Source organism: Symphalangus syndactylus, chromosome 10, assembly GCF_028878055.3.
Source record: "Symphalangus syndactylus isolate Jambi chromosome 10, NHGRI_mSymSyn1-v2.1_pri, whole genome shotgun sequence".
NCBI classification, from domain to species: Eukaryota; Metazoa; Chordata; class Mammalia; order Primates; family Hylobatidae; genus Symphalangus; species Symphalangus syndactylus.
In genome coordinates this window covers 134,980,807-135,003,940 of record NC_072432.2, presented here as the reverse complement: position 1 = coordinate 135,003,940, position 23,134 = coordinate 134,980,807, and the positions used below count along the sequence as shown (strand labels likewise).

Sequence of the window (23,134 nt, the reverse complement as noted above, 5' to 3'; positions counted from 1 at the left end):
TTACTGTTGCCATGGGCGCGGCCGCGAAAAGGCCGCGGGGTGCCGGACCCCAGGTTTGAGGCATGCCGCAGGCCGGAGTGTAGTGGTGCGATCTTGGCTCACTGGAGCCTCGACCTCCAGGGCTCAAGCCGTCCTCTTGCCTCAGCCTCCTGAGTAGGAGGGTCCACAGGCGCGCACCACCACGCCCGGCTAATTTAATTTTTTTTTTTTTTTTTTTTTTTGGTAAAGACGGGATCTCCCTATGTTTCCCAGGCTGGTCTCGAACTCCACGGCATAAGTGATCCGCCCGCCTGCGCCTCCCAGAGTGCTGAGATCACAGGCCCGAGCCCACGCCCAGCCCCTTATGGGAATTTCATTTCAGACTGACCAGACTTCAAGAGTGTCACTCTTAGGTCATCTCGTCTTAGGGATGAGAATACATAGGGTCCCCAGGGAGTAAGTGATTGATTCAAGATCCCACAAGTAGTGAGAGATGATAATTCAAAGGGGCAGAGGATGTGGAGGAGAAAAAGCTCTTCTGTAGAGGAGAAGACCAACTAATAAAGGTAGAATAGATGACAGAAATAGAAAATCATCGTTTTGGAACCACCGTAATAATAATTGATTCAGGCCGAAATGATCAATGGACTGTTGAGGATGTTCATATGGTTTCAAAGTATCACCCCCATAGATTACGCACTAAAGAGAAAAGGGTACCTTCACATCAAAGAGATTGATCAAACGGGGGATGGTAGGGACTGACATATGCCCCCGGTGTGAGGCACAGAGAGGGACACAGAGATGATATTCTTGTGAAAGTGTGTAATTTGCGTCTCTTCAGGACAAAACAATCAGGCAAATCCAAACTGAGAGACCTGCAAGACAACTGCCCAGTCTTCAAAAATGTCAGTTTCATGAAAGATTAGGAAAAAGGCTAGTGAACTGCTCTAGGTTAAAGGAAGCAAAAGATATGACACTAAAAGCAATGTGTGATCCTAAATTAGACCCTGAATAAAAACCAAACAAACAAAACCAGCTACTGAGGAACTTTATTGGGACAATCGGGGAAATTTGAATGGAGAGTAGATTAGTATGGCAACAATGTAAAATTTTCTGAGGGGGCCCCGGGGGCGGTGGCTTGCGCCTGTAATCCTAGCACTTTGGGAGGCCGAGGTTGGGCGGATCACTTGAGGTCAGGAGTTCGAGACCAGCCTGGCCAACATGGTGAAACTCTGTCTCTAGTAAAAATACAGAAAATTAGCTGGGCATGGTGGCGGGTGCCTGTAATCCCAGCTACTGGGGAGGCTGAAGCAGGAGAATCACTTGAACCCAGGAGGTGGACGTTGCAGTGAGCCAAGATGTTGCCATTGCACTCCAGCCTGCGTGACAGGGCAAGACTCCGTCTAGAAAAAAAAAAAAAAAAAAAAAAAAAATTCTAAGGATAGTGTACGTTGGTTATGCAGAAATGGCCTTGATTTTAGGAGATGCATGCTGAAGTATTTAGAAGTGAAATATGTATCTGCAACTAACCCTCAAATGGTCCAGAAAAAAGAAAAAGCAAATATGATAAAATGTTAACAATTGGTTAATCGAGGTGGAACGTATATGTGTGTTCATTGCACTATTCTTGAAATTTTCCACTGAGTTTTAAATTTTTTTGAAATAAAAGAGACAAAAAAGCCCCCACAAAGTCTGTGATGCTCCACAGTACACAATACTAAGTTGCTGCTTGAATCAAAAGGTAAATATCAGATTTGACCGCTGTGTGAAAGGTATTTGAAGTTAATAGGAAATAAGTAAGATACATGTCCCCAAGAGACTCATAATTTAAGACTTGGACAAATATCTGCTGAATGAGGCCAAATATGGTCAATGTCATAAGCAAAGTAGTATAACCTAGTAGCTGAAATAAAGTGAGCTTAGGAGTCTAAAGAGCTGAATTTGTGCCTCAGCTCTGCCAACTCTGTGGTCTTAGGCAAGCATTAACCTCTCTCTGCCTCAGTTTTCACATCTGTGAAACAGAACTAACTTAATATCTACTCAGAGGATTGTAGTGGATATTAAATCAAATAATGTATCCAGGCCGGGTGCCATGGCTCACTCCTGTAATCCTAGCAGTTTGGAAGACTGAGGCAGTGGATTGCTTGAGCCCAGGAGTTTGAGACAAGCCTAGGCAATATGTTGAACCCTATCTCTACAAAAAATACAAAAATTAGCCAGGCATGGGTGGCATGTGCCTGTAGTCCCAGCTACTTGGGAGGCTGAAGTGGGAAGATCACTTGAGCCCAGGGAGGTCAAGGCTGCTGTGAGCTGTGATTGTGGCACTGCACTACAGCCTGGACAACAGAGGGAGACACCATCTCCAAAAACAAACAAACAATGTATCCACAGTGCATAATTTACCTGGCATATAGAAAATGTTCATCAGTAAATAACACATGAAATTAAAGGAGTTGGCTGGGCGCAGTGGCTTACGCCTGTAATCCCAGCACTTTGGGAGGTCAAGGCGGGCAGATCACGAGGCCAAGAGATCGAGACCATCCTGGCCAACATGGTGAAACCCCGTCTCTACTAAAAATATAAAAATTAGCTGGGCGTGGTGGTGCATGCCTATAGTCCCAGCTACTCGGGAGGCTGAGGGAACAGAATCGCTTGAACCTGGGAGGCGGAGGTCGCACTGAGCCAAGATCATGCCACTGCACTCCAGCCTGGCGACAGAGTGAGACTCCGTCTCAAAACTAAATAAATAAATATAAATAAATAAATAAATAAATAAATAAATAAATAAATAAAATAAAATAAAAGAAGAAAAGAAAAGAAAGGAGTTTAGACCAGGTGCGGTGGCTCACACCTGTAATCCTAGCATTTTGGGAGGCTCAGGCGGGTGGATCACCCGAGATAAGGAGTTCGAGACCAGCCTAGCCAACATGGTGAAAACCCATCTCTACTAAAAATATAAAAATTAGCCGGGCGTGGTGGCACATGCCTGTAGTACCAGCTACTCAGGAGACTGAGGCAGGAGAATTGCTTGAACCTGGGAGGTGGAGGTTGCAGTGAGCTGAGATTGCCCCACTTCACTCTAGCCTGGGCGACAGAGCAAAACTCCCTCTCAAACAAAACAAAACAAAAAGAAGAAAGAAAAGAAAGGAGTTTAAAAGCTATACAGGCAAAACTCACATTTATTCATATACATATGAATATTAGAGCCACAACTTCAGCCTATGCTGTGAGGCCAGGAGTACAAGTGTAGGCTGAGCAATATAGTGAGACCCTGTCTCTAAAAAAAACATTTTTAATTAGCTGAGGGTGATGGTGGCCTCCTGTAGTCCTGACCACTGAGCAGGCAGAGGTGGGAGGATGGATGGCTTGAGCCTGGGAGGTCAAGGCTATAGTGAGCTATGATCATACACTGTACCACAGCCTGAGTGACAGACCAAGATCCTTGTCTGTTAAAAAAAAAAAATTTTAATGGAAATTTCACAACATTCTGTTATCTGAAGGTCTTTCTTCTGAAAGGACCTGACAACACCCGCCCCAGGTAATCCAGAAAGACCTGAAGCAAGAAGGTGATGAGAAAACCGTGGAGTAAGTCAGCTGCCGCAGGAAGGATCCATCCTTTGCTTCCTGTCCCTCTAGTCTTGTCCAGTTAGCTAGGTCTAAATTCACACTTAATGTCCTTATCAAGACTGGCCTTCATTGGCCGGGTGCAGTGGCTCACATCTGTAATCCCAACACTTTGGGAGGCTGAGGCGGGTGGATCACCTGAGGTCAGGAGTTTGAGACCAACCTGGCCAACATGGTGAAACCCTGTCTCTACTAAAAATACAAAAACATTAGCTGGGCATGGTGGAGGGCACCTGTAATCCCAGCTACTCAAGAGGCTGAGGCAGGAGAATCCCTTGAACCCGGGAGGTGGTGATTGCATTGAGCAGAGATTGTGCCATTGCACTGCAGCCTGGGCAACAAGAGTGAAACTCCATCTCAAAAAAAAAAAAAAACGACTGGCCTTCACCACCTCAGAACTACAGCCAAATAATGCACTCGTTCTCACATTCTCATTCTCCGTCCACGCTGCGATCTAAACTCTTGGGAAGTGTGTGTGGAAAGGGCTTTCTCAGTCCGAATCCTGATACCAATACCATGGCATTCTCCTGTCAAATCAATAGAATCAGAATTTTAGAGCTGGGAAGGGACTCTCAATGCCTTCCTTTGAGGGATGTTTGCTAAGCGCCTTTCATGTCCAGGGCACAATGACAGTGCTCAGAGCTGCCATGCAGGGAAATATCCAGAGCATCTGAGTGCAGAGGCCCAGGGAGATGCTGTCCCCAAGGGAGCAGGCTCCCAGCACAGGTCACCCGCTGAGCCAAGGTAACCTGCTGGTCTCCCCCTGTGGCCTTGTTCAGAGAAAAATCTTGGAAGGTTAGTATAGTTTTACTCTCAAAGATTGAAAAAACAGCTGAGAACAGAAGCTATTCTGTAACGATTTCATAGCTCAATTACCCTGAGTGTAGGATATAAGATTCTGAAGCCAGCTGTGTAATTCAATTCCGTTTCTTTAAAGAAAAACGGCTGGCCTGGCATGGTGGCTCACGCCAGTAATCCCAGCACCTTAGGAAGTTGAAGCAAGAAGATCGCTTGAGGCCAGGAGTTCAAGATCAGCCTGAAAAACATAGCGAGACCCCCATCTCTATAAAAAATAAAAAATTAGCTGAGCGTGGTGGCGCACGCCTGTGTTCCCAGCTACTCAGGAGGGGCTGGGAGGATCGCTTGAGACCAGGAGGTTGAGGCTATAGTGAGCCGAGATGGCACCACTGCACTCCAGCCTGGGTGACACAGTGAGACACCATCTCAAAACAAAAACAAAGCAAAGCCAAAAGACAACCCAAATGGCCAACATCTAGAGGACATTAAATAAACTATAATACATGGTATAGCCATGGGTTCTGATAATATTTGATGATCTTGAAGAAAGGCTCAATGAAAAAAGAAAAAGGAGGGAACAAAAGTGTATGTACAGTGTAATCCCAATTGTGTGTGTGTGTGTGTGTGTGTTGTAATTTTAAGAAGCAAGGGAGCAATAAACATAAACATCAAGTTGGGTGCAGTGGTGCACACCTATATTCCCAGCTACTTGGGAGGCTGAGGCGGGAGGATCACTTGAGCCCAGAAGTTCCAGGCTATAGCGCACTCTGATCCTGCCTGTGAATGGGCACTGCACTCCAGCCTGGGCAACATAGTGAGACCTCATCTCTGAAAACAACAACCTCAGTGTATACCTCCAATCTGGGGAGGCAGACAGAGGGATTGGGAAGAAGAGGCGCACATGAGCAGATGTAGGCATTAGTAATGGCTAGTTTTGGAGCTGATGGTAGATTAATTATATTGCATATTAAATAAATAAATGCTGCATGTACATATGTATACATGACTGCATAGAAAAAAATTGGGAAAATTTTACCAAAATTTCTAGATATCTGATTTTAATTTTCTTCTTCATACTTTTCTGTATTTTCCAACATTTCTAAGATTTGGGAATGTATTTCTTTTATAATTGAAAAAGTGAGGCTCACTTGCGTAAGATGGGGAAGAACCTGGATGTATGAGAAGGACAGTGCTATTCCATGGGAAATTTCCACCAGAAATTGGGAAATGCTCCTGGAATCACGAGCCTGGACTTTGTGCTGGGCCTTCTGAATGTGCACCTCACTCTTTGCCACAAGGGGGAGCAAGGAGACAAGGTAAAAGAGAAGCCAGACCTGTGGGGGCGGGGGCGGTATGGAGGGGCCAAGGTGACAACCTCCCCTCCCACTCCCCCTGTGTCCCCAGAGCCTCACCCAAGATCTTCATGAGGTTATGAACACAGCTATGAATTAGGATCAGAGCTATATCTGAGGACTTTCTACCAAAGTCAGAATCTAATTTGTGTATTGTTTTTAGTTTTGTTTTTTTTTTCTCTTTTTTTGAGACGGGGTGTCACTCTGTTGCCCAGGCTGGAGTGCAGCAGCGCCATCTCAGCTCACTGCAGCCTCAACCTCCTAGGCTCAAGCGATCCTCCCACCTCAGCCTCCCGAGTAGCTGGGACTACAGGTGTGAACCACCACACCAGGCTAATTTTTCTATTTTTTGTAGAAATGGGGTCTCACTATGTTGCCCAGACTGGTCTTAAACTACTGGGCTCAAGCAATCCCCCTGCCTTGTCCTCCCAAAGTGCTGGAATTAGAGTGCCTGGCCACAAGTCTCATTTGAATGTCAGAAGGGCAGCAAGTAATTGCTAAGTTGTTTTATGGAGAAACCAATGTTGTCACCGTACCACACACAGCTACGTTACAGCCCTGATGACACCACCTACAAGTCATTTAGTCTCAGTCACTTCCTAGTGAAGCTCTAGCTTCCATTTAATCAGAGACCGTTTGGGAAAGAAGGAGGTGACATACACCAGGAGTCGTAATTGGAAAACAGCCCAGGCAGTAATTCTTGTGATTTTATGTTGTTTCCATCAACTTGGTGTTTGGAAATAGACGTCAGTTAGTGAGCTGTGTAGCAGGCATAGAGGAAAGAATGAACTTTGAAACCAGAATTCTTATGTCCAGATCCCAGGTCTGCAGCCCCCTCGTTGTTGACCTGTGGCGGATTAGTGGTCCCTCCAAGTCTCCGTGTCTTCATTTTTAACATGGAGAAGCCCAGAGGGAAAGTCCTGGCTGGGTAAGGCCGCCCAAGAGGGAGGCTTCAGCTGCAGGCAGCTTTCTTTGGCCAAAGTCCTGGGAAGGCCTGGACGACACTCAAGGTAGGAGCCTGGGACAGAGGGGCCAAGATCACACCCGCTGAGCCAGATAGACCTCAACACCTAGAAAGACTGGGTTTCCTAATGCAACAGGATTCACCACTTAAATCTAAGGAAAAGAATCAGATGTAGCTGGGCACTGTGGCTCATGACTGTAATCCTAGCAATTTGGGAGGCCAAGGTGGGAGGATCACTTGAGCCCAAGAGTTCAAGACCAGCCTGGGCAACATAGCAAGATCCCATCTCTACAAAAAATACAAAAATTAGCTGTTGTGGTGGCATGCACCTATAGTCCCAGCTACTCGGGGAGCTGAGCCCAGGAGTTTGAGGCTACAGTGAGCTGTGATTGCACCACTGCACTCCAGCCCAGGTGACAAAATGAGACCCTGTCCCTAAAAATAAAGAATTGAAGAATGAGACCCAGTTTGGTCTGCATCTTAGGGCCCAGATCCAGAGATGGCAGACCTCCCCCACCATGTTTTGTGTCCCATGAACATGTCAGCCGCAGCATGGCACAGAGGAAGGAAAGCGGGATAGTGCCCAGGAACAGGGTTGGGGGAGGTGCGGGGGGTGAGGCACTTAAGACCTAGGAAGGCACTAATGGACACAACTTGATTTTTTTTTTTCTTTTTTGAGACAGAGTCTTGCTCTGTTCCCCAGGCTGGAGTGCAGAGGCGTGATCTTGGCTCACTGCAACCTCTGCCTCCCAGATTCAAGAGATTCTTCTGCCTCAGCCTCCTGAGTAGCAGGGATTACAGGCGCTCACCACCATGCCTGGCTAATTTTTGTATTTTTAGTAGAGACGGGGTTTCGCCATGTTGGCCAGTCTGGCCTCGAACTCCTGACTTCAAGTGACCTGCCCGCCTCGGTCTCGCGAAGTGCTGGGATTACAGGTGTGAGCCACCGTGCCCGGCCAACCTGATTTTATTTTAAAACAAAACAATGGCAGAGCCTATCTTTGAGGAAGGAGGGTCCGGGGACCCTGGTGCTATTCCCAGCCAGATGCCTGATGTGGAGTCAGGACAACTCCAAGGCTGTTGCTGCTGGAAAGGGAGGTTCCCTGCACCAGCACATTGCACAGCTCCAAAGGCGTGGGCCACGTGCATGGAACACGGCCCAAAGGTACCTCCTGGAGCTGAGCAACTTGGGGGCCATGGCAGATGCCAGCCCAATCTCCCAGAACACTGGTGTGTAAAAGGCCCTCAAGACCAGAGGGAACTGAGGCTGAGCATGACATGACCTGCCACAGGCTATACCGTCTGCAAAAGTGGCTGGCACCAGCCACCCTGGCGTCCCCCCTGTGCTGTCCCTGGGTGCTGCCCTTCACTCCCCAGCCTTGTGGAGAGCGGGCCTTACCTTCTGACCTCAGGGAACCAAATGGCAACGTTTCTGTCATCTTTGTGATCACATCCTGCGGTCTGTCTGCCTGCCCCATCGACATGCCCCTTCTCATCTTTTATTTGATGGAACATTTCCTGTGAGATTCTGCCAAAGACCTGCTCGCTTCCGTTACTTTGATTTTGTTTTAAGGAAAGCAAAATTTATGGAAATCAAACTGGTTTTGACACAGGAGGCATAACAAATAAAAATTTCCATTCCCAAGTGAGTATAAATAATCGGTTCTGACACCCAGCCTTTGACGTGAACCACAGCAGCTGTCACGCGGGAGGACACAGGTGGCAGGTCTCAAACACGAGTCTGCAGTTTTTACCCAAAGAGTGGAATCAGTGCAGAAACTGGGACCTGTGGAAATTTCTTTTTGAGAAATTTCATTTCCTCTAAGCTTAGTCAGTATTACTCGATTTTAGTGTTCCTGTGGGCTAGGTGCTCACTGCCAAACTTGAAGCATCAGCCTGAGATTTTTCAGTTAACCCATAATCCTTGCCAGGGGGCATCAGTATGGCAGCGCCTTGGCCAGAACTTCGCACGATGGCTTCCTTTGTTCTGTGGCTAAAGGAGTGTCTTGTGGTGCCACTTTTCAAAAGACAGCCAGGGCTCCAGGTACCGCTCAGGAGGGCTTGTGGAATGAATTCTGCGAGGTCATTGCTGCTGTGGCCTGTGCCGTGAAGCTTGTGGCCTGACCTAAGAGCAGAGAGGATGCCCTTTAAGCAGAAACATTTTTTAAGTTTTCCTCTCCCACTTACTTCTCCGTGCATCCTCTCCTCACTGCCGCATCATCTCTAGTCCCCAAATCATGGAGATGCGGGCTCCTGGCAGTAGATGCTGCCACAGGGGGGCATCTCATTTCGGTTGTTGGCATTCTCACTGAGGGACACTGCTGATTAGTAGCAGGCAAGCAGCCTTGGGAAATCTGAAAATATATCGAAAGTCATTTTCCCGAAACTACTTCACATACCTACTTTCCTCTAAAATTGCTCTGGCTTTTTAGAGACCGTAACCCTAGTCTTATTGCAAAATGAGGCCTCAGATTAAGGGAGGTTTTTCTTTGATGAGTTGTATCGAACACATATCCATTGACAGCCTGCCAAGGTAGGGCCATGGGAGATGCTAGGCACTAAAGTCGGTGGAAGATGGAAAGTTCTGGCCTGGAAAATGGATGAGAGGCATTTGTTTAGAGGTTTTTTTTGTTGTGTTTTTGTTTTCTAGATGGAGTCTTGCTCTGTCGCCCAGGCTGGAGTGCAGTAGTGTAGCCTTGGCTCACTGCAACCTCTGCCTGCTGGATTCAAGCAACTCTCCTGCCTCAGCCTCCTAAGTAACTGGGATTACAGGTGTGTGCCATCATGCCCAGCTAATTTTTGTATTTTAGTAGAGATGGAGTTTCACCATGTTGGCCAGGTTGATCTCGAACTCCTGACCTCAAGTGATCCACCATCCTCGGACTCCCAAAGTGCTCGGATTACAGACGTGAGCCACTGCGCCTGGCTTGAGCTCATGGTCTAGTTGTAGAGACAAAGAAGTAGGCGATTGCAGTGGGGTTTTAGAAGCGCTGTGACGGGCTGGCGTATGCACAGATCAGGGCAGACAGGGGAGGGGAGGCCCAGCTGGTAATAGAGTCAGGCCCAGCCCCAAAGCCCACATTCTGTCAGTGCTGAGACAGAGACAGAGATGGACAGACACAAGGTCGCTTTTCGGTGTTGTTCACCCCCTGTTGGTGATCCTCTGGCATCTGGTGCCTGCACCGACTCCTCTCTGTCTCTCAGAGGCAAAACGGAGAGCCTGCTTCGTGGAAGACACGGTGGCTACTCTTATGTCTCCACAGTAGATATCCTGCAAAAAGTTGATTGTGCGGACAGCTTTTCTCAAGGCACCCTCTTATCCTGCTCCCCCAACCTGAATTTCATCCTGAATTCTCTGTCTCTAGGCCCACGTCTACCCACCCAGTGCACCAAATCGGAGAAGGCAGGATCATCCCGGCTCCTCCCTCCCCTCCCTCCCCACTCCCACATCCAGTGATGCAGCTTGAACTTCAGACTCCCATCCTTTGCTTGGTTCCCATTGTCACTGTGTCACTGCCTCAAATTGGACGTCTTCATTGTCATCGGGGCAATGACAACTGAGTCCTAAGTGGCCCCCAGCCTCCCCTCTCTCCCAGTGCAACCTAAGCACCACACTGCCACCAGCATTGTGCCCTGAAAGCAAATTAGATCACACCAGTGTCTTTCTTTTTCTTTCTCTCTTTCTTCCTCTTTCTTTCTTTCGTTTGTTCGTTCTTTCTTTCTTTCCTTCTTTTTCTTTCTTCCTTTCTTTCTCACTTTCTCTTTCACTTTCTTTCTCTTTCCTTTCTCTCTCCTTCCTTCCTTTTTTCTTCATTTATTTTTTCCTCCCTTCCTCCCTTCCTTCCCTTTTTCTTTTATTTCTTTCCTTTTTCTTGCTTCCTTTCTTTCTCTCACGTTCTCTCTCTCTCTTTCTCCTTCCTTCCTTTTTCCTCCCTTCCTCCCTCCCTTCCTTCCTTTCTTCTTTTTTCTTTTTCTTTCTTTCTTCCTTCCTTCCTTTCTCTCACTTTCTTTCCTCTTTCTCTTTGTCTTTCTCCTTCCCTTCACTCTCCTTCTTTCCTTTCATTTTTCTTCCTTTCATTTTTTTCTTCCTTCCTTCCTTTCACCCTTCCTTCCTTCCTCTTTTCTTTTTTCTTTTCTTTTCTTTTCTTCTCTCTCTCTCCCTCCCTCCCTCTCTCCTTCACTCCCTTCCTTCCTTCCTTCCTTCTTTCCTCTCTCTCCTTTCTTTCCCTTCTTTCTTTTGTCTTCTTTTTTTCTTCCTAACTTCCTTCCTTTTTCTCTTTCTTTCTCTCTCTCTCTCTTTCCCTCTCTCTCTCTTTCCTTTCTTTCTTTCTGTCTGTCTGTCTCTCTCTCTCTCTCTCTTTCCCTTCCTTCCTTCCTTCCTTCTTGTTGGTGGGAAGACAGGGTCTCACTCTGTCACCCAGGCTTGAGTGCAGTGATAGGATCATGCAGCCTTGACCTCCTAGGCTCAAGCAATCCTCTTACCTCAGCCTCCTGAATAGCTAGGACTGCAGACACGTGCCACCACACCAGGGTAATTTTTGTATTTTTTGTAGAGATGGGTTCTTGTTATGTTGCCCAGGCTGCTCTTGAACTCCTGGCTTCAAGTGATCCTCCCACCTCAGCCTCCCAAGTAACAGAGACTACAGGCACATGCTGGCATGCCCAGGTTTTTTATTTTTTGTGGAGACAGGGTCTTGCTATGTTGTTCAGGCTGCTCCCTGGCCGCAAGTGGTCCTCTTGCCTTATCCTCCTCACGAAGTGCTGGGTACAAGCATGAGCCACTGCACCCAGCGGACCATGCCATTCTCAGTCTGATATATCTCCAATGACTTTACATTGTGCAGAGAATAGAATCTGATTTTCTTAGCACAGCATATCAGGGTCTGCATCTTGCTTCATCTCATCCTTCCATCATCTGCCGCAGCCACACAATCTCTCACTAGCACCTGAGTGCACCTCCTCCCCCTTGCACACACCTGAGCCCAGGTGAGGACATCTCTGACTTCCCAACCTAGGAAGCTCCTATGCAACCCACAAAATTCAGCTCAAATATTACCTCATCTGTAAACACATTGCTTTATTTCTCTAGAAAGTCTAAATCATGCCTTCCTCTGTATTTATATCTTTATAAGTCCTCCACCCTTACATTTATACCTTTATTTTAGTGCTTGTCATAATATATTGAAATCATCCATATGTACATGTCTTCTACCTGGATCTCTCTCTCTCTGTGTCATCCAGGCTCTGTCATCCATACATACAAGTTTTCGGTCTGGATCTTTCTCTCTCTCTCTCTCTCTCTATATATATATATATATATATATATATAGCCTCAATCTCCTGGGCTTAAATGATTCTCCCACCTCAGCTTCCTGAGTTGCTGAAACTACAGGTGGACACCACTATGACTGGCTAATTTTTTTTTTTTGTTTGAGATGGAGTCTCACTCTATTGCTGAGGCTGGAGTGCAATGGCGCGATCTTGGCTCACTGCAACCTCTGTCTCCTGGGTTCAATCAATTCTCCTGCCTCAGCCTCCCAAGTAGCTGGGATTACAGGTGCCCACCACCACGCCTGGCTAGTTTTTATATTTTTAGTAGAGACAGGGTTTCACCATATTGGCCAGGCTGGTCTCGAACTTCTGACCTCAGGTGATCCACCCACCTCAGCCTCCCAAAGTGGTGGGATTACAGGTGTCAGCCACCGCACCTGGCCTACTTTTTTTTTTTTTAATTTTTTTTGTGGAGACGGGATCTCAATATGTTGCCCAGGCTGGTCTTGAACTCCTGAGCTCAGGAGATCTTCCCACCTTGGCCTCCCAAAGTGCTGGGATTATAGGTGTGAGCCACTGTGCCTGGCCACCGGAGTTTCAAATTTTATTCCTAACATGTAATCCGAGGCTCTGCTCCATGCTAAGTGCTCTAAGTGCTCAGTGGCTGTTTGTGCCATGTTACAGGAGTTCCCGTCAGTTCTTTCGCCTGTGTATATTGCCGGGGGCCTTTGGTAACCTGAAATTCCCTTACAGTGAGGCAGCAGGAAGCAGAGAAACCCAGCAGAGACAGAACCCTGGGGCTCTCTCCTTTATCCTTGGTCATAATTGTCCAACTTCAAAATAAATTCTGTAACACCGCTAGTCACCAGGGTTATCATGCTATCAAAGGGTGTTTGATGTTGTCAGTTTAAGGGATTAAAATAAGTAACTTCCGTACGAGAGGTAGACAAGCGACACCAACCCAAGGACAAGAGCCAGGTAGTGGGAAGGCTCGAGTCACCTGCATCACCTTCGGAATGGCACTGCATTACTCAAAACTGAGAATGTTCCCATGCACAGAATGCCGAGATTCATGTCAATGAATTGATGTTAGGTTGTTCTGCAGGAAGATGTAGTAAATAATAAGATTATCATTTATGGTATAGAAAAAAATGCATTTTCAGATGACTCTATGCTAAGAGCAATGAAACAATGAAGAGAAAAAATGATTTTTTGACCCAGATCTAGATTGTTCTACCCTTAAAGTATTTAAGACAGTGATAAGCACATGTCTAAATTACCTAATAGTCCAAATGGAGAAAAATCAGACAGGAAAGGGATGAAGCAGAAGTTTTAAAAAATTCATATTAGGAAAATTGGAAATACATGAAATTTCATCTGAAATCAGCCAGAGACTTGGATCCTTGTTCTGCTTAAGTGAGTTTTACATAACGCAACACAAATTAAATATGTTGCTGATAAAATGGACCCAAAGCTTCGTACTGAATTGTGTAAAATGGGCTTTCTATCATTGTTCCCACCGTTGAAAAATGAGATTTTCATAAATTACATTATTTTCCTAATAACTCTAACTTCAAACAGTTCAGTTTTCATTTAAAGGAAAGTAATTTCCCAAATGGCATTTAGTCAGAACAGGTGCTGTTACATTCACAACTTTTAAGCGGTTGGGATTTTGACATCTGGATGCCAGAACTAATCAGGGGGCGTTTTCTCTTTTTTCTATCTGTCCTCACTATCTGAAGCCCAGTTTACAGCTTCTCAGTGTATTTTGTACCTCATTAGTTTTTGGCATCCTTTATAGCATATTGGCCAGTATGATTCATCCTTTCTTTGAGCACAATTAGCTGTGAAAACAGATCTTAGGACAGACTCCCTCCCTACCCCCAAAGGATTACTGAAGGTAGGAAATGCAGGTGATTATCAGAGTTTGCCTTTGATACAGACATCCTGCTCTGCTGTGGCCCTTTGAACTAACTTTGATATGCAATAATTAAGAGGGATTCAACCCCTGGAGGAGAAGCCGCATGGCCCTGCCTCTTCTCTCCTTCTATTGAGTCCTTGTTTTGAACTATTGATCAAACAGATTTGAAGGGATTTGTTGAAGCCTGTGTGGGGCAGGAGAAAGGAACAGAGCAGGGAGGAGGTACATCTGGTTATAAATAGTTTCAGGAGGAACCTGCTGGTCAGACTTTGCTCAGCCAATTTCACGCACCTTACTCAAAGGTTTGCTTCCCTTTCAGAAAAAGCAGTGACAGACGCCGTGCTGAGCTGCCAGCTTAGTGGAAGCTCTGCTCTGGGTGGAGAGCAGCCTCGCTTCGGTGACGCACAGTGCTGGGACCCCTCCAGGAGCCCGGGGATTGAAGGATGGTGGCGGCCATCCTACTGGGGCTGAGCTGGCTCTGCTCTCCCCTGGGAGCTCTGGTCCTGGACTTCAACAACATCAGGAGCTCTGCCGACCTGCATGGGGCCTGGAAGGTAAGGCTGCTCGGCGGGGGGCGAGGTACGGGACTGCTGACAGCTGGGGTGTTCTGTTTAGGCTTTCGTAAGTCCTTCTGATTCATGTGTGAAATGTCTTACCTAGCAGGTAAATTGAATTGGTTTCGGATTTGGGAGGGCATCCTGGTAGGATTGGTGACCTTAGCTGAAACGTATGAAATGTATGAAATAAACACAGTGGCTTTTCACATCATTTGGCCATACGTTTGTCTATAAATCAGGGAATAAACGAACACTTTGGAAGCTCTACTATGTGCCAGCGCTTTTACATGTAATACCTCATTGTACTCTTCCTCACAATTTGAGATAGGTGAAACATCCCCTAATTCCAGATGAGGAAATAAAACTCAGAGATGTTGAAGAGCTTACCCAAGCTCACACAGCCAGCAAACATGGGAATGAGAATTTAAACAGAGGGCCATGATGCATTGCCTTGTCACCGTCTAACTTCACAGAGAGAGTTGTTTTAGGAATCGCTTTATATATGTGTATATGTTATTACATATCTTATATATTATTACATATATATACTATACCTACGTTACATGTCTATGTAAAAGCATCAGCTGTGTATGAGAACAATTGATCTTCGGTATCTCTTTCTCTATGTCAATGGGGCACCATTGAAAATCAAAGGACAGTTCACTTAGGGAAGGGTCTCTAAGCTAAATGTGATTCACTAGAGTAAAAAATCAAATAGGAATGCCACAAACATCAATAGTATATTTAATTAAACTGCAGCCAGCTTCTAGAGTTGATATATTGAAAATCTCATACTCACCTGTTAAGACACACATAGGAAAACATTTTTTCCCATTTTCACAAAGAGCACAGGAAAACTAAATTCTGAGTTAAGTCAATTTTTCAAACTCAAATACCCTTTACAGTGCCTAGGTCTCTCCCCGGGTGACCTGAGCTTCCCTTTGTGGGAGAAAACCATTTCCACTGGAAAATAAGATGCACCCAGGATTTGTCACAGCGCCACTGTCTTTTGGCTCCCTCCGCCTCCTGCCTTCAATAAGTCATCGTCCATCGTGTTGGGTTTCCTAGCCTTGTGATAACAGATTCCCTCCACAGGGCTCACAGTGCCTGTCTGACATGGACTGCAATACCAGAAAGTTCTGCCTCCAGCCCCGCGATGAGAAGCCGTTCTGTGCTACGTGTCGTGGGTTGCGGAGGAGGTGCCAGCGAGATGCCATGTGCTGCCCTGGGACACTCTGTGTGAACGGTGAGCGACACAATGCCAACAGTGGTTTTTAAACCGAAGGTAGTGTCTAAGACCCATAGACTAGAATATTCCAGGGTAGGCACTCTCTAATGGTGCTTCCTAGATTCATGCTTGAAGTAAATGTATGCAGCTGCCTTTTCTTTTCCTTTTTTTTTTCCTGAGACGGAGTTTCGCCCTTGTTGTCCACAGCTCACTGCAGCCTCGGCCTTCCGGGTTCAGGCGGTTCTCCTGCCTCAGCCTCTGGAGTAACTGGGACTACAGGCGTGCACCACCACGCCCGGCTACTTTTTGTATTTTTAGTGGAGACAGGGTTTCACCATGTTGGTCAGGCTAGTCTCGAACTCCTGACCTCAGGTGATCCACCTACCTCGGCCTCCCAAAGTGCTGGGATTACAAGCGTAAGCCACCAGGCCTGGCCTGCCTTTTTCTTAATGAAACAAAATAATTTATTTCCTGGCAACAGCTCTTGCCAATGACTTGGAGATAATGGATTTTAAAGGAAAGACTCAAGTTGGAATCATTCAAATAATTCCATTTCCACTTGGATACTATTAACTACCTTTAATGGAATCCAATTTCCACTTAGCTACTTTCTCTGCCATATGCAAGCATGTTAAGTATTTAGCGCATGTTCCAGAAATCTAGAAAGTTATATATAAACTGAAGGCAGAGGTGCTGCCAAACTATGCAACAGTAGGATAATTAGTGTGTCTGTGGTTCTCCCCCTTGAAGTTAATAATTCTAGTTACACCTGGTTGTCCCTCAGATGTTTGTAATACGATGGAAGATGCAACCCTAATATTAGAAAGGCAGCTTGATGAGCAAGATGGCACACGTGCAGAAGGAACAACTGGGCACCCAGTCCAGGAAAACCAACCCAAGAGGAGGCCAAGTATTAAGAAATCACAAGGCAGGAAGGGTAAGAACAGCATTCGGAGCATATTTTATTTCAGAAATGCATTTTCTCCTCCCAGCCTCTTAAGGATAGGGTGAGACTGACTTTATTCTTCTCCATCCCAGAAACACTTAGAAAGCATGGGCTGTTTGTTACCTCTTTCTATAAGAAGCTGTGGGGGTCATGTAGAGAGTAGCCTAAGGTAGTCTGCAGCCAGTAACAACAAACAATCAATTCCGATGGGTAGGGGTGGAGTCGCCATGGCATTACTGCTTTTAGCCTAAGACCTAGCTCTGTGAGACCCGCGTGCTGTGTCTGTTTTTACTTTGTGGCTGTCAGTCATAGGTCCCATTCCCTTATCCCAGTAGCAAACCCCCAGCAGGCCACTTTCCTTATTTATCACTAAAGCGCACATTTAACCTTGTTACAGGACAAGAGGGAGAAAGTTGTCTGAGAACTTTTGACTGTGGCCCTGGACTTTGCTGTGCTCGTCATTTTTGGACGAAAATTTGTAAGCCAGTCCTTTTGGAGGGACAGGTCTGCTCCAGGAGAGGGCATAAAGACACTGCTCAAGCTCCAGAAATCTTCCAGCGTTGCGACTGTGGCCCTGGACTACTGTGTCGAAGCCAACTGACCAGCAATCAGCAGCATGCTCGGTTAAGAGTATGCCAAAAAATAGAAAAGCTCTAAATATTTCAAAATAAAGAAGAATCCACATTGCATTTGAGCTCAATCTTGGACATTAACTTTAAAATGCTTCCATACAGATCTCTCTTAAAATCAAATCTTGTAGCAAGTGAAATAGCCTGAAACTAGCGAACTAAGACATGGCGACCTTGTGATGAATGAAACTAGCTTTAGCCTTTTGTCCGTTTTTCCAGAAAACTGATGGGACTCTGTAACAAAAAAAAATATTTCTAATCTAGGGACTAAATTGAAGCCAGGAGCGGTGGCTCACGCCTGTAATCCCAGCACTTTGGGAGGCTGCGGCGGGTGGATCACGAGGTCAAGAGTTTGAGACCAGACTGGCCAACATAGTAAAACCCTGTCTCTACTAAAAAATACAAAAAATTAGCTGGGCATGGTGGCAGATGCCTGTAATCCCAGCTACTCGGGAGGCAGAGGCAGGAGAATTGCTTGAACCTGGGAGGCGGAGGTTGCAATGAGCCAAGATCACGCCATTGCAGTCCAGCCCGGGTGACAGTACGAGACTCCGTCTCAAAACAACAAAAAAGAATTAAAATTGTATCTATTTAAAGTGTACTGTGTGATGTTTTGAAATACACATACTATAACCGAGCCACATCTCTCTCTCCAAATAAATCTTTAAACAATTTCTGGTGAAGGGCTGCTGCCTGACAGTATCCTAGGGGGTAAAAAATGATAGCATCTGAAGTTAAAAGTAAATTAATTCTTACATCTTACCAGGGAAAATTATCACAGCAAATACTATATTTTTCCTTAATAACTCTATTGTTTATTTCCATTCATTTCTTAGAAGGGAAATGGCATTTCGCTACAAAATAATTTGGTTAATAAAGAAGTTTCAAAAGATATCTTATGTTTGTATAGTCCTTTGCAAGTTATAAAGCATTTTCACGTTTTCAGTAGCTTTACTTACCATTTGATAACTTTGTATATTTTATATTTACATAATTTTAATATTTGAAAAGCAGGGCTTTCAAGGAGTGTTTTTACTTACACATTTTGACTACTTGCACTTAAAAGCCCAGAGGAAAACTCGGGTAAAAAAGTGAAATTTTTGTTTGTTTGAAGTTTAAAAGGGCTGTATTTTGTGCATAGAAGTGGTTGTGCTTAGGGGAGCTCTTTCTAGTGGATTTCAAGCAAGTGCTACAGATTTAAGAGATAAATCATACACCTGTTTTTCTGTTCAGGTTATAAGTATATATTACAAGATTCAATGATACGGTTTGGACGTTTATCCCCTCCGTATCTCATGGCTGAAATGTGACCTCCAGTATTGGAGGTGGGGCCTGGTGGGAAGTAACTGGACCATGGGGGCGGATTCCTCATGAATGGCTCAGCACCATCCCCCTGGTGATGAGTGAGTTATGTTAGTTGACACAAGATCTGGTTGTTTCAAAGTGTGGCACCTCTCCTCTCTCTCTCACTCCTGCTTTCGCCATATGAAGTGCCTGCTCCCACTTCATCTCCCACCATGAGTAAAACCTTCCTGAGGCCTCCCAAGAAGCTTAGCAGATGCCGGTGCCATGCTTCCTATACAGTCTGCAGAACCATGAGCCAATTAAATCTTTTTCCTTCATAAACTACCCAGTCTCCAGTATTCTTTTAGAGCAATGCAAGAATGGACTGACACTATCAAATATGGGCCCAACAAAAAACTAAATTTATGAAGGTCCCTAGTTTATTTTTTTGAGATGGAGTCTCACTCTGTCACCCAGACTAGAGCACACTTGTGTGATCTTGGCTCACAGCAACCTCCGCCTCCCGGGTTCAAGCAATTTTTCCCACCTCAGCCTCCTAAGAAGCTGGGATTACAGGCATATGCCAACACCCTCAGCTAATTTTTGTATTTTTGGTAGAGACGGGGTTTCACCATGTTGGCCAGGCTGGTCTCCAACTGCTGACCTCAGGCGATCCACCTGCCCAGCCTCCCAAAGTACTGGGATTACAGGCATGAACCACCGTGCCCGCCCCCACCTAGTTTCTAGAAAATATTGAACAGTCTTCCAGAGGCTAGTCTCTGGGTGTACCTTAATTAACTAATTTGTGATCAGTAAGTAGGGGTAATGTGGTTTTATAGCATAGAGCAGAATATGAGAAAATAAAAACTCCCATTAAAGATCTGCTATCATCTCCTATTTCTCTCTACAAAACCCATAGTAAAGTATGATCATGAACATAATATGAAAATTTAAACAAAACATATTTGCTAAGAAAATAAGATCATCATCATCCAATAATAGTACATGAGGTTTTATTGACTACATTGCAAGCAAAAGCATGAAGAAGAAACAATCATTTAAAAACACCAAAGACCCTTACATAGCAAAGGTTAAGAAATAAATTAAGACTCCTATTGGGTTGTGTATGCCAGGGAGGATACAGGCCTCATTCGCTCCGGTCCTTGGGTTCCCGGTATTTCCACTGGATGTAATCAAAGATGTCTTTTTCACTATCCACTGGCAGGGGTTCTCCTGCAACTCCTGCAAGTACAGAGAGAAAAAACTTATTGTAAGAACCAGTTTTATAGTTTAGTTATAGAGGGTTCAAGATTAAGAGCTGTGTGGGACTTGCTTTCAGAAGAAAAAAGAAAATGGTAACCAAGTCACTGAAAAAAAAAAGACACCGGCGGACGCGGTAGCTCACGCCTGTAATCCCAGCACTTTGGGAGGCCGAGACAGGCAGATCACCTGAGGTCAGGAGTTTGAGACCAGCCTGACCAACATGGAGAAACCCCATCTCTACTAAGAATACAAAATTAGCCGGGTGTGGTGGCGCATGCCTGTAATCCCAGCTACTCGGGATGCTGAGGCAGGAGAATCGCTCGAACCTGGGAGGCAGAGGTTGCAGTGAGCCGAGAATGTGCCATTGCACTCCAGCCTGGGCAACAAGAGCGAAACTTCATTTCAAAAAAAAAAAAAAAGACACTGACCACCTCTATCCTCTCCCAGGAGCCTGTGCTGGAGCTTCATCTTGTGAGTCATCAGTGCCACAAAGGGAACCTGCGGATCCCAGCTAGGGCCACTCAAGTCATCCTCACTCATGACTGTCCTTTCTGCTGAAGCCACTATGTATTATATAAAATACTCTAGTGAGTTCCTTTGCAACTTGGTTCTTGGACTAGCAGCACTGGCATTATCTAGAACAAGCTTATCCAACCCATGGCCCGCCTGCTGCATGGGCCCAGCACGACTTTGAATGGGGCCCAGCACAAATTCGTAAACTTTCTTAAAACATGAGATGTTTTTGTGATTTTTTTCTTTAAAGCTCATCAGCTATCGTGAGTGTTAGTGTATTTTATGTGTGGCCCAAGACAATTATTCTTCTTCCAATGTGGCCTAGGGAAGCTAAAAGATTGGTAACCTCTGATCTAGAAGCTTACTAGAAATGCAGAATCCTGAGCCCTACTGCAAGCCCAAGGAATTAGAATCTGAATTTAGTGAGGCCCCCATGTTGCTGGTATGCACACTGAATTGTGAGAAGCACTGCCCTAGTCTACCAGGGATGAAAGCCTTATTTTATACTTTGAGGACAAAATGACAAAAATTCATTCTCCTAGTAGAGAACAGTAAACCACATAATATACTGTGAAATGTTAACAGGACCCACTAAGCATAGATTCAGCAATCCTTATTCTTTAAACTTTAAAAGCATGGGGCCAAAGATACCATGGCACTAAAAGCAAAGTATGTGGCACTGAAAACAATGATATTTGAGTTTTTCAGGGGTCCTAGAGGTACATTAAACAATAGCAAAAAAAAAAAAAAAAAAAAAAAAAAAAACAAAAAAAAACCCTTTTAGATGAATAACATTTTTTTACTGAGCATGCAAGTGTTTAATCCATTTTAACAAAGCTGGAAATAACGCTTGCCTTGATGGCCTTCAACTGAGAGCCTAGGAGCATGTTATGCATTAAATCCTCTCGTTGCCTGAAGGACTAAATATACAAAGAAACTACACTAACTGGCATAGTTATTAGAAGGTTTGCTAAACCAAAGTATCTTTGAAAATAACCTTCTCTCCAGATGAGAGATGATCTCTAATACACACATGGACACTCACCAGTGACTCCCAAGGGACGGATGGTGTATTCATTGATTGTGAAACCCTTTTCTAGGGCATGAGCCCTCATATTCTTATTGAAAATATCACTCCCAGTGAAATAGAGAACACCACAGTAATACTGATCTTTGGGTATCAACCTAAAAAAAATGGACAGTAGATACATTTACCATGCATTTCAAGTTTAGCAAATACAGGACTCCTAAAATCAATAAGGAACAAAATACCGAAGATAAGCCTAAGTGGTCTAATAATTTGAAGAGAAGACTATCATGACGTAGACTGCTCAAATCACCCCAAGCTTGTAATTTGTTTAGGTTTCTGTGAACTTTGTTCTGAAAGAGGTGTGGGGAAATGAAATTGCATTATCACTTATTACAACTAACTTAGCCCAAGCAGGAAATGACTTTTGAGCTGTGGAAGGCATCATGGTGAGGTGCAAATCTAGAGAAAATAAATCGGAGTCTGTAGACAGTCATTATTCTTTACACACTTTGGAGCTAAACATTGCATTTGGCAAGAACATATGGCTCTCGGGAGTAAAAAGAGGCTCTGGATATGAATGTGAACTCCAAGATACAAACAGGGAGGGAGAAAACGAGACAAGTCTGGAAAAGTTAACAGGTCAGCAACAAAGTCTGAACAATACCTGATATCAATTCTTCTGTGTGGATATTCTTTTTCATCATTTTTACTGGGAAGCTGGCAAACACCCTAAAATGAATATTTTAAACCAAGTTTAAAGCTGTTCTAAACTTAAGGCTTAATTTTAATCAAGTAAAACACAAGGCCATTTTTGTTTTTAATGTTAGCAGCTCTAGAATTCTGAGCACTTTTAACTCGGCAGCTTCTGTGAGCAATACACTATCCCCACCTTTCTATTACACTTCATGATACTTACAGAACTACACGAAACTGCAAATAAGGGTTCTCATTATGAGGATTTGGCCTTTGCGTGATTCTAAGCAAGAAACTAATCAAAGAAAACACTGAACACGAAACACAGACGTCAAAATAAACAGAAGAGAGCAACATGGAAGAAACGATGATTATGCAGGAAGAAGAAAACAAAGAAAAAAGCTACCAGTATAGTCTCAAACAAAAAAGCTTCCAGTAATAACGGAAGATTTTCTCTCCATGAAGTAAGAACAGAATACTACAGAAAACCCTCAGGGAAAGGTTTAAATCAAAATTTAAAATGATAGGTAGCAGAAGTAAAAGAATTTGGAATTGAAGAAATCTCTCAGACACTAGAAGGGAGAAAGACACGGAAAATAAGAAAAACATGAGATCAGAAAATCAGAGGATCACTTTCTTTCTTCTCCACATAATTTTTCATTATACTTTTACAGCTTCCAAACAAAAGTTATCCAAGTCTGTTTTATCTTTTCCCTTTCCCGAAAAATGGACAAAAAATCTGGACTGGTCAACAACCCATACATATGTAAAACAAGCTATAAGCACCACCAAATTTCCACTTAAAAAGTATCAAATGCTACATTCTAAGAAAAATACACAAGTCACAAGCTTCTGGTCCTCAAGAGTGGTCAAGTTAACACATGCCACTAAAAGCCATACTTTTTCACTCAGCAAAATAGAAAAATTAAAATCTAAACTAGTTCTTTAGCTGTTCCTATGGAAGAAAGATTAATGAAACATGTTTACCTTCAAAATATGAAACCTACCTTCTTAGACACTAACAAGTTCCAACTCAACTTCCACCTTCAAGTGGATCAGAAGTCATTTCCACCTGGAATTAC

At 44.5% G+C, this 23,134-nt stretch overlaps 2 protein-coding genes across 6 annotated transcripts in view; one reads left to right on the top strand and one right to left on the bottom strand.

Moving 5' to 3' along the window:
* The first annotated feature begins 13 nt into the window (after positions 1–13).
* Positions 14–19,455, top strand: DKK4 (dickkopf WNT signaling pathway inhibitor 4). Of its 3 annotated transcripts, none has more exons than XM_063610996.1 (5): positions 14–53; positions 14,229–14,463; positions 15,562–15,712; positions 16,479–16,631; positions 17,038–19,455. In XM_063610996.1, the coding sequence occupies exons 2-5, from the start codon at positions 14,353–14,355 to the stop codon at positions 17,295–17,297; spliced, it is 675 nt and encodes a 224-aa protein (XP_063467066.1). In that variant the 5' UTR covers positions 14–53; positions 14,229–14,352; the 3' UTR covers positions 17,298–19,455. The 3 variants fall into 3 exon arrangements, with proteins under 3 accessions (XP_063467066.1, XP_055152055.2, XP_055152054.2); XM_055296080.2 differs by lacking the exon at positions 14–53 and adding an exon at positions 6,625–6,763; XM_055296079.2 differs by lacking the exon at positions 14–53 and having other exon boundaries at positions 13,880–14,463.
* Positions 19,456–19,549: 94 nt separating this feature from the next.
* POLB (DNA polymerase beta) overlaps positions 19,550–23,134 on the bottom strand; it is a 33,638-nt gene continuing 30,053 nt past the window's right edge. For all 3 annotated transcript variants that reach the window (XM_055296075.2, XM_055296076.2, XM_063610988.1), the window contains 3 exons: positions 22,024–22,088; positions 21,375–21,514; positions 19,550–19,795 (listed from right to left, as the gene is read on the bottom strand). In XM_055296075.2, coding sequence (XP_055152050.1) covers positions 19,701–19,795; positions 21,375–21,514; positions 22,024–22,088 — 300 coding nt within the window. In that variant the 3' untranslated portion in view covers positions 19,550–19,700. The remainder of the gene's footprint in view (positions 19,796–21,374; positions 21,515–22,023; positions 22,089–23,134) is intronic.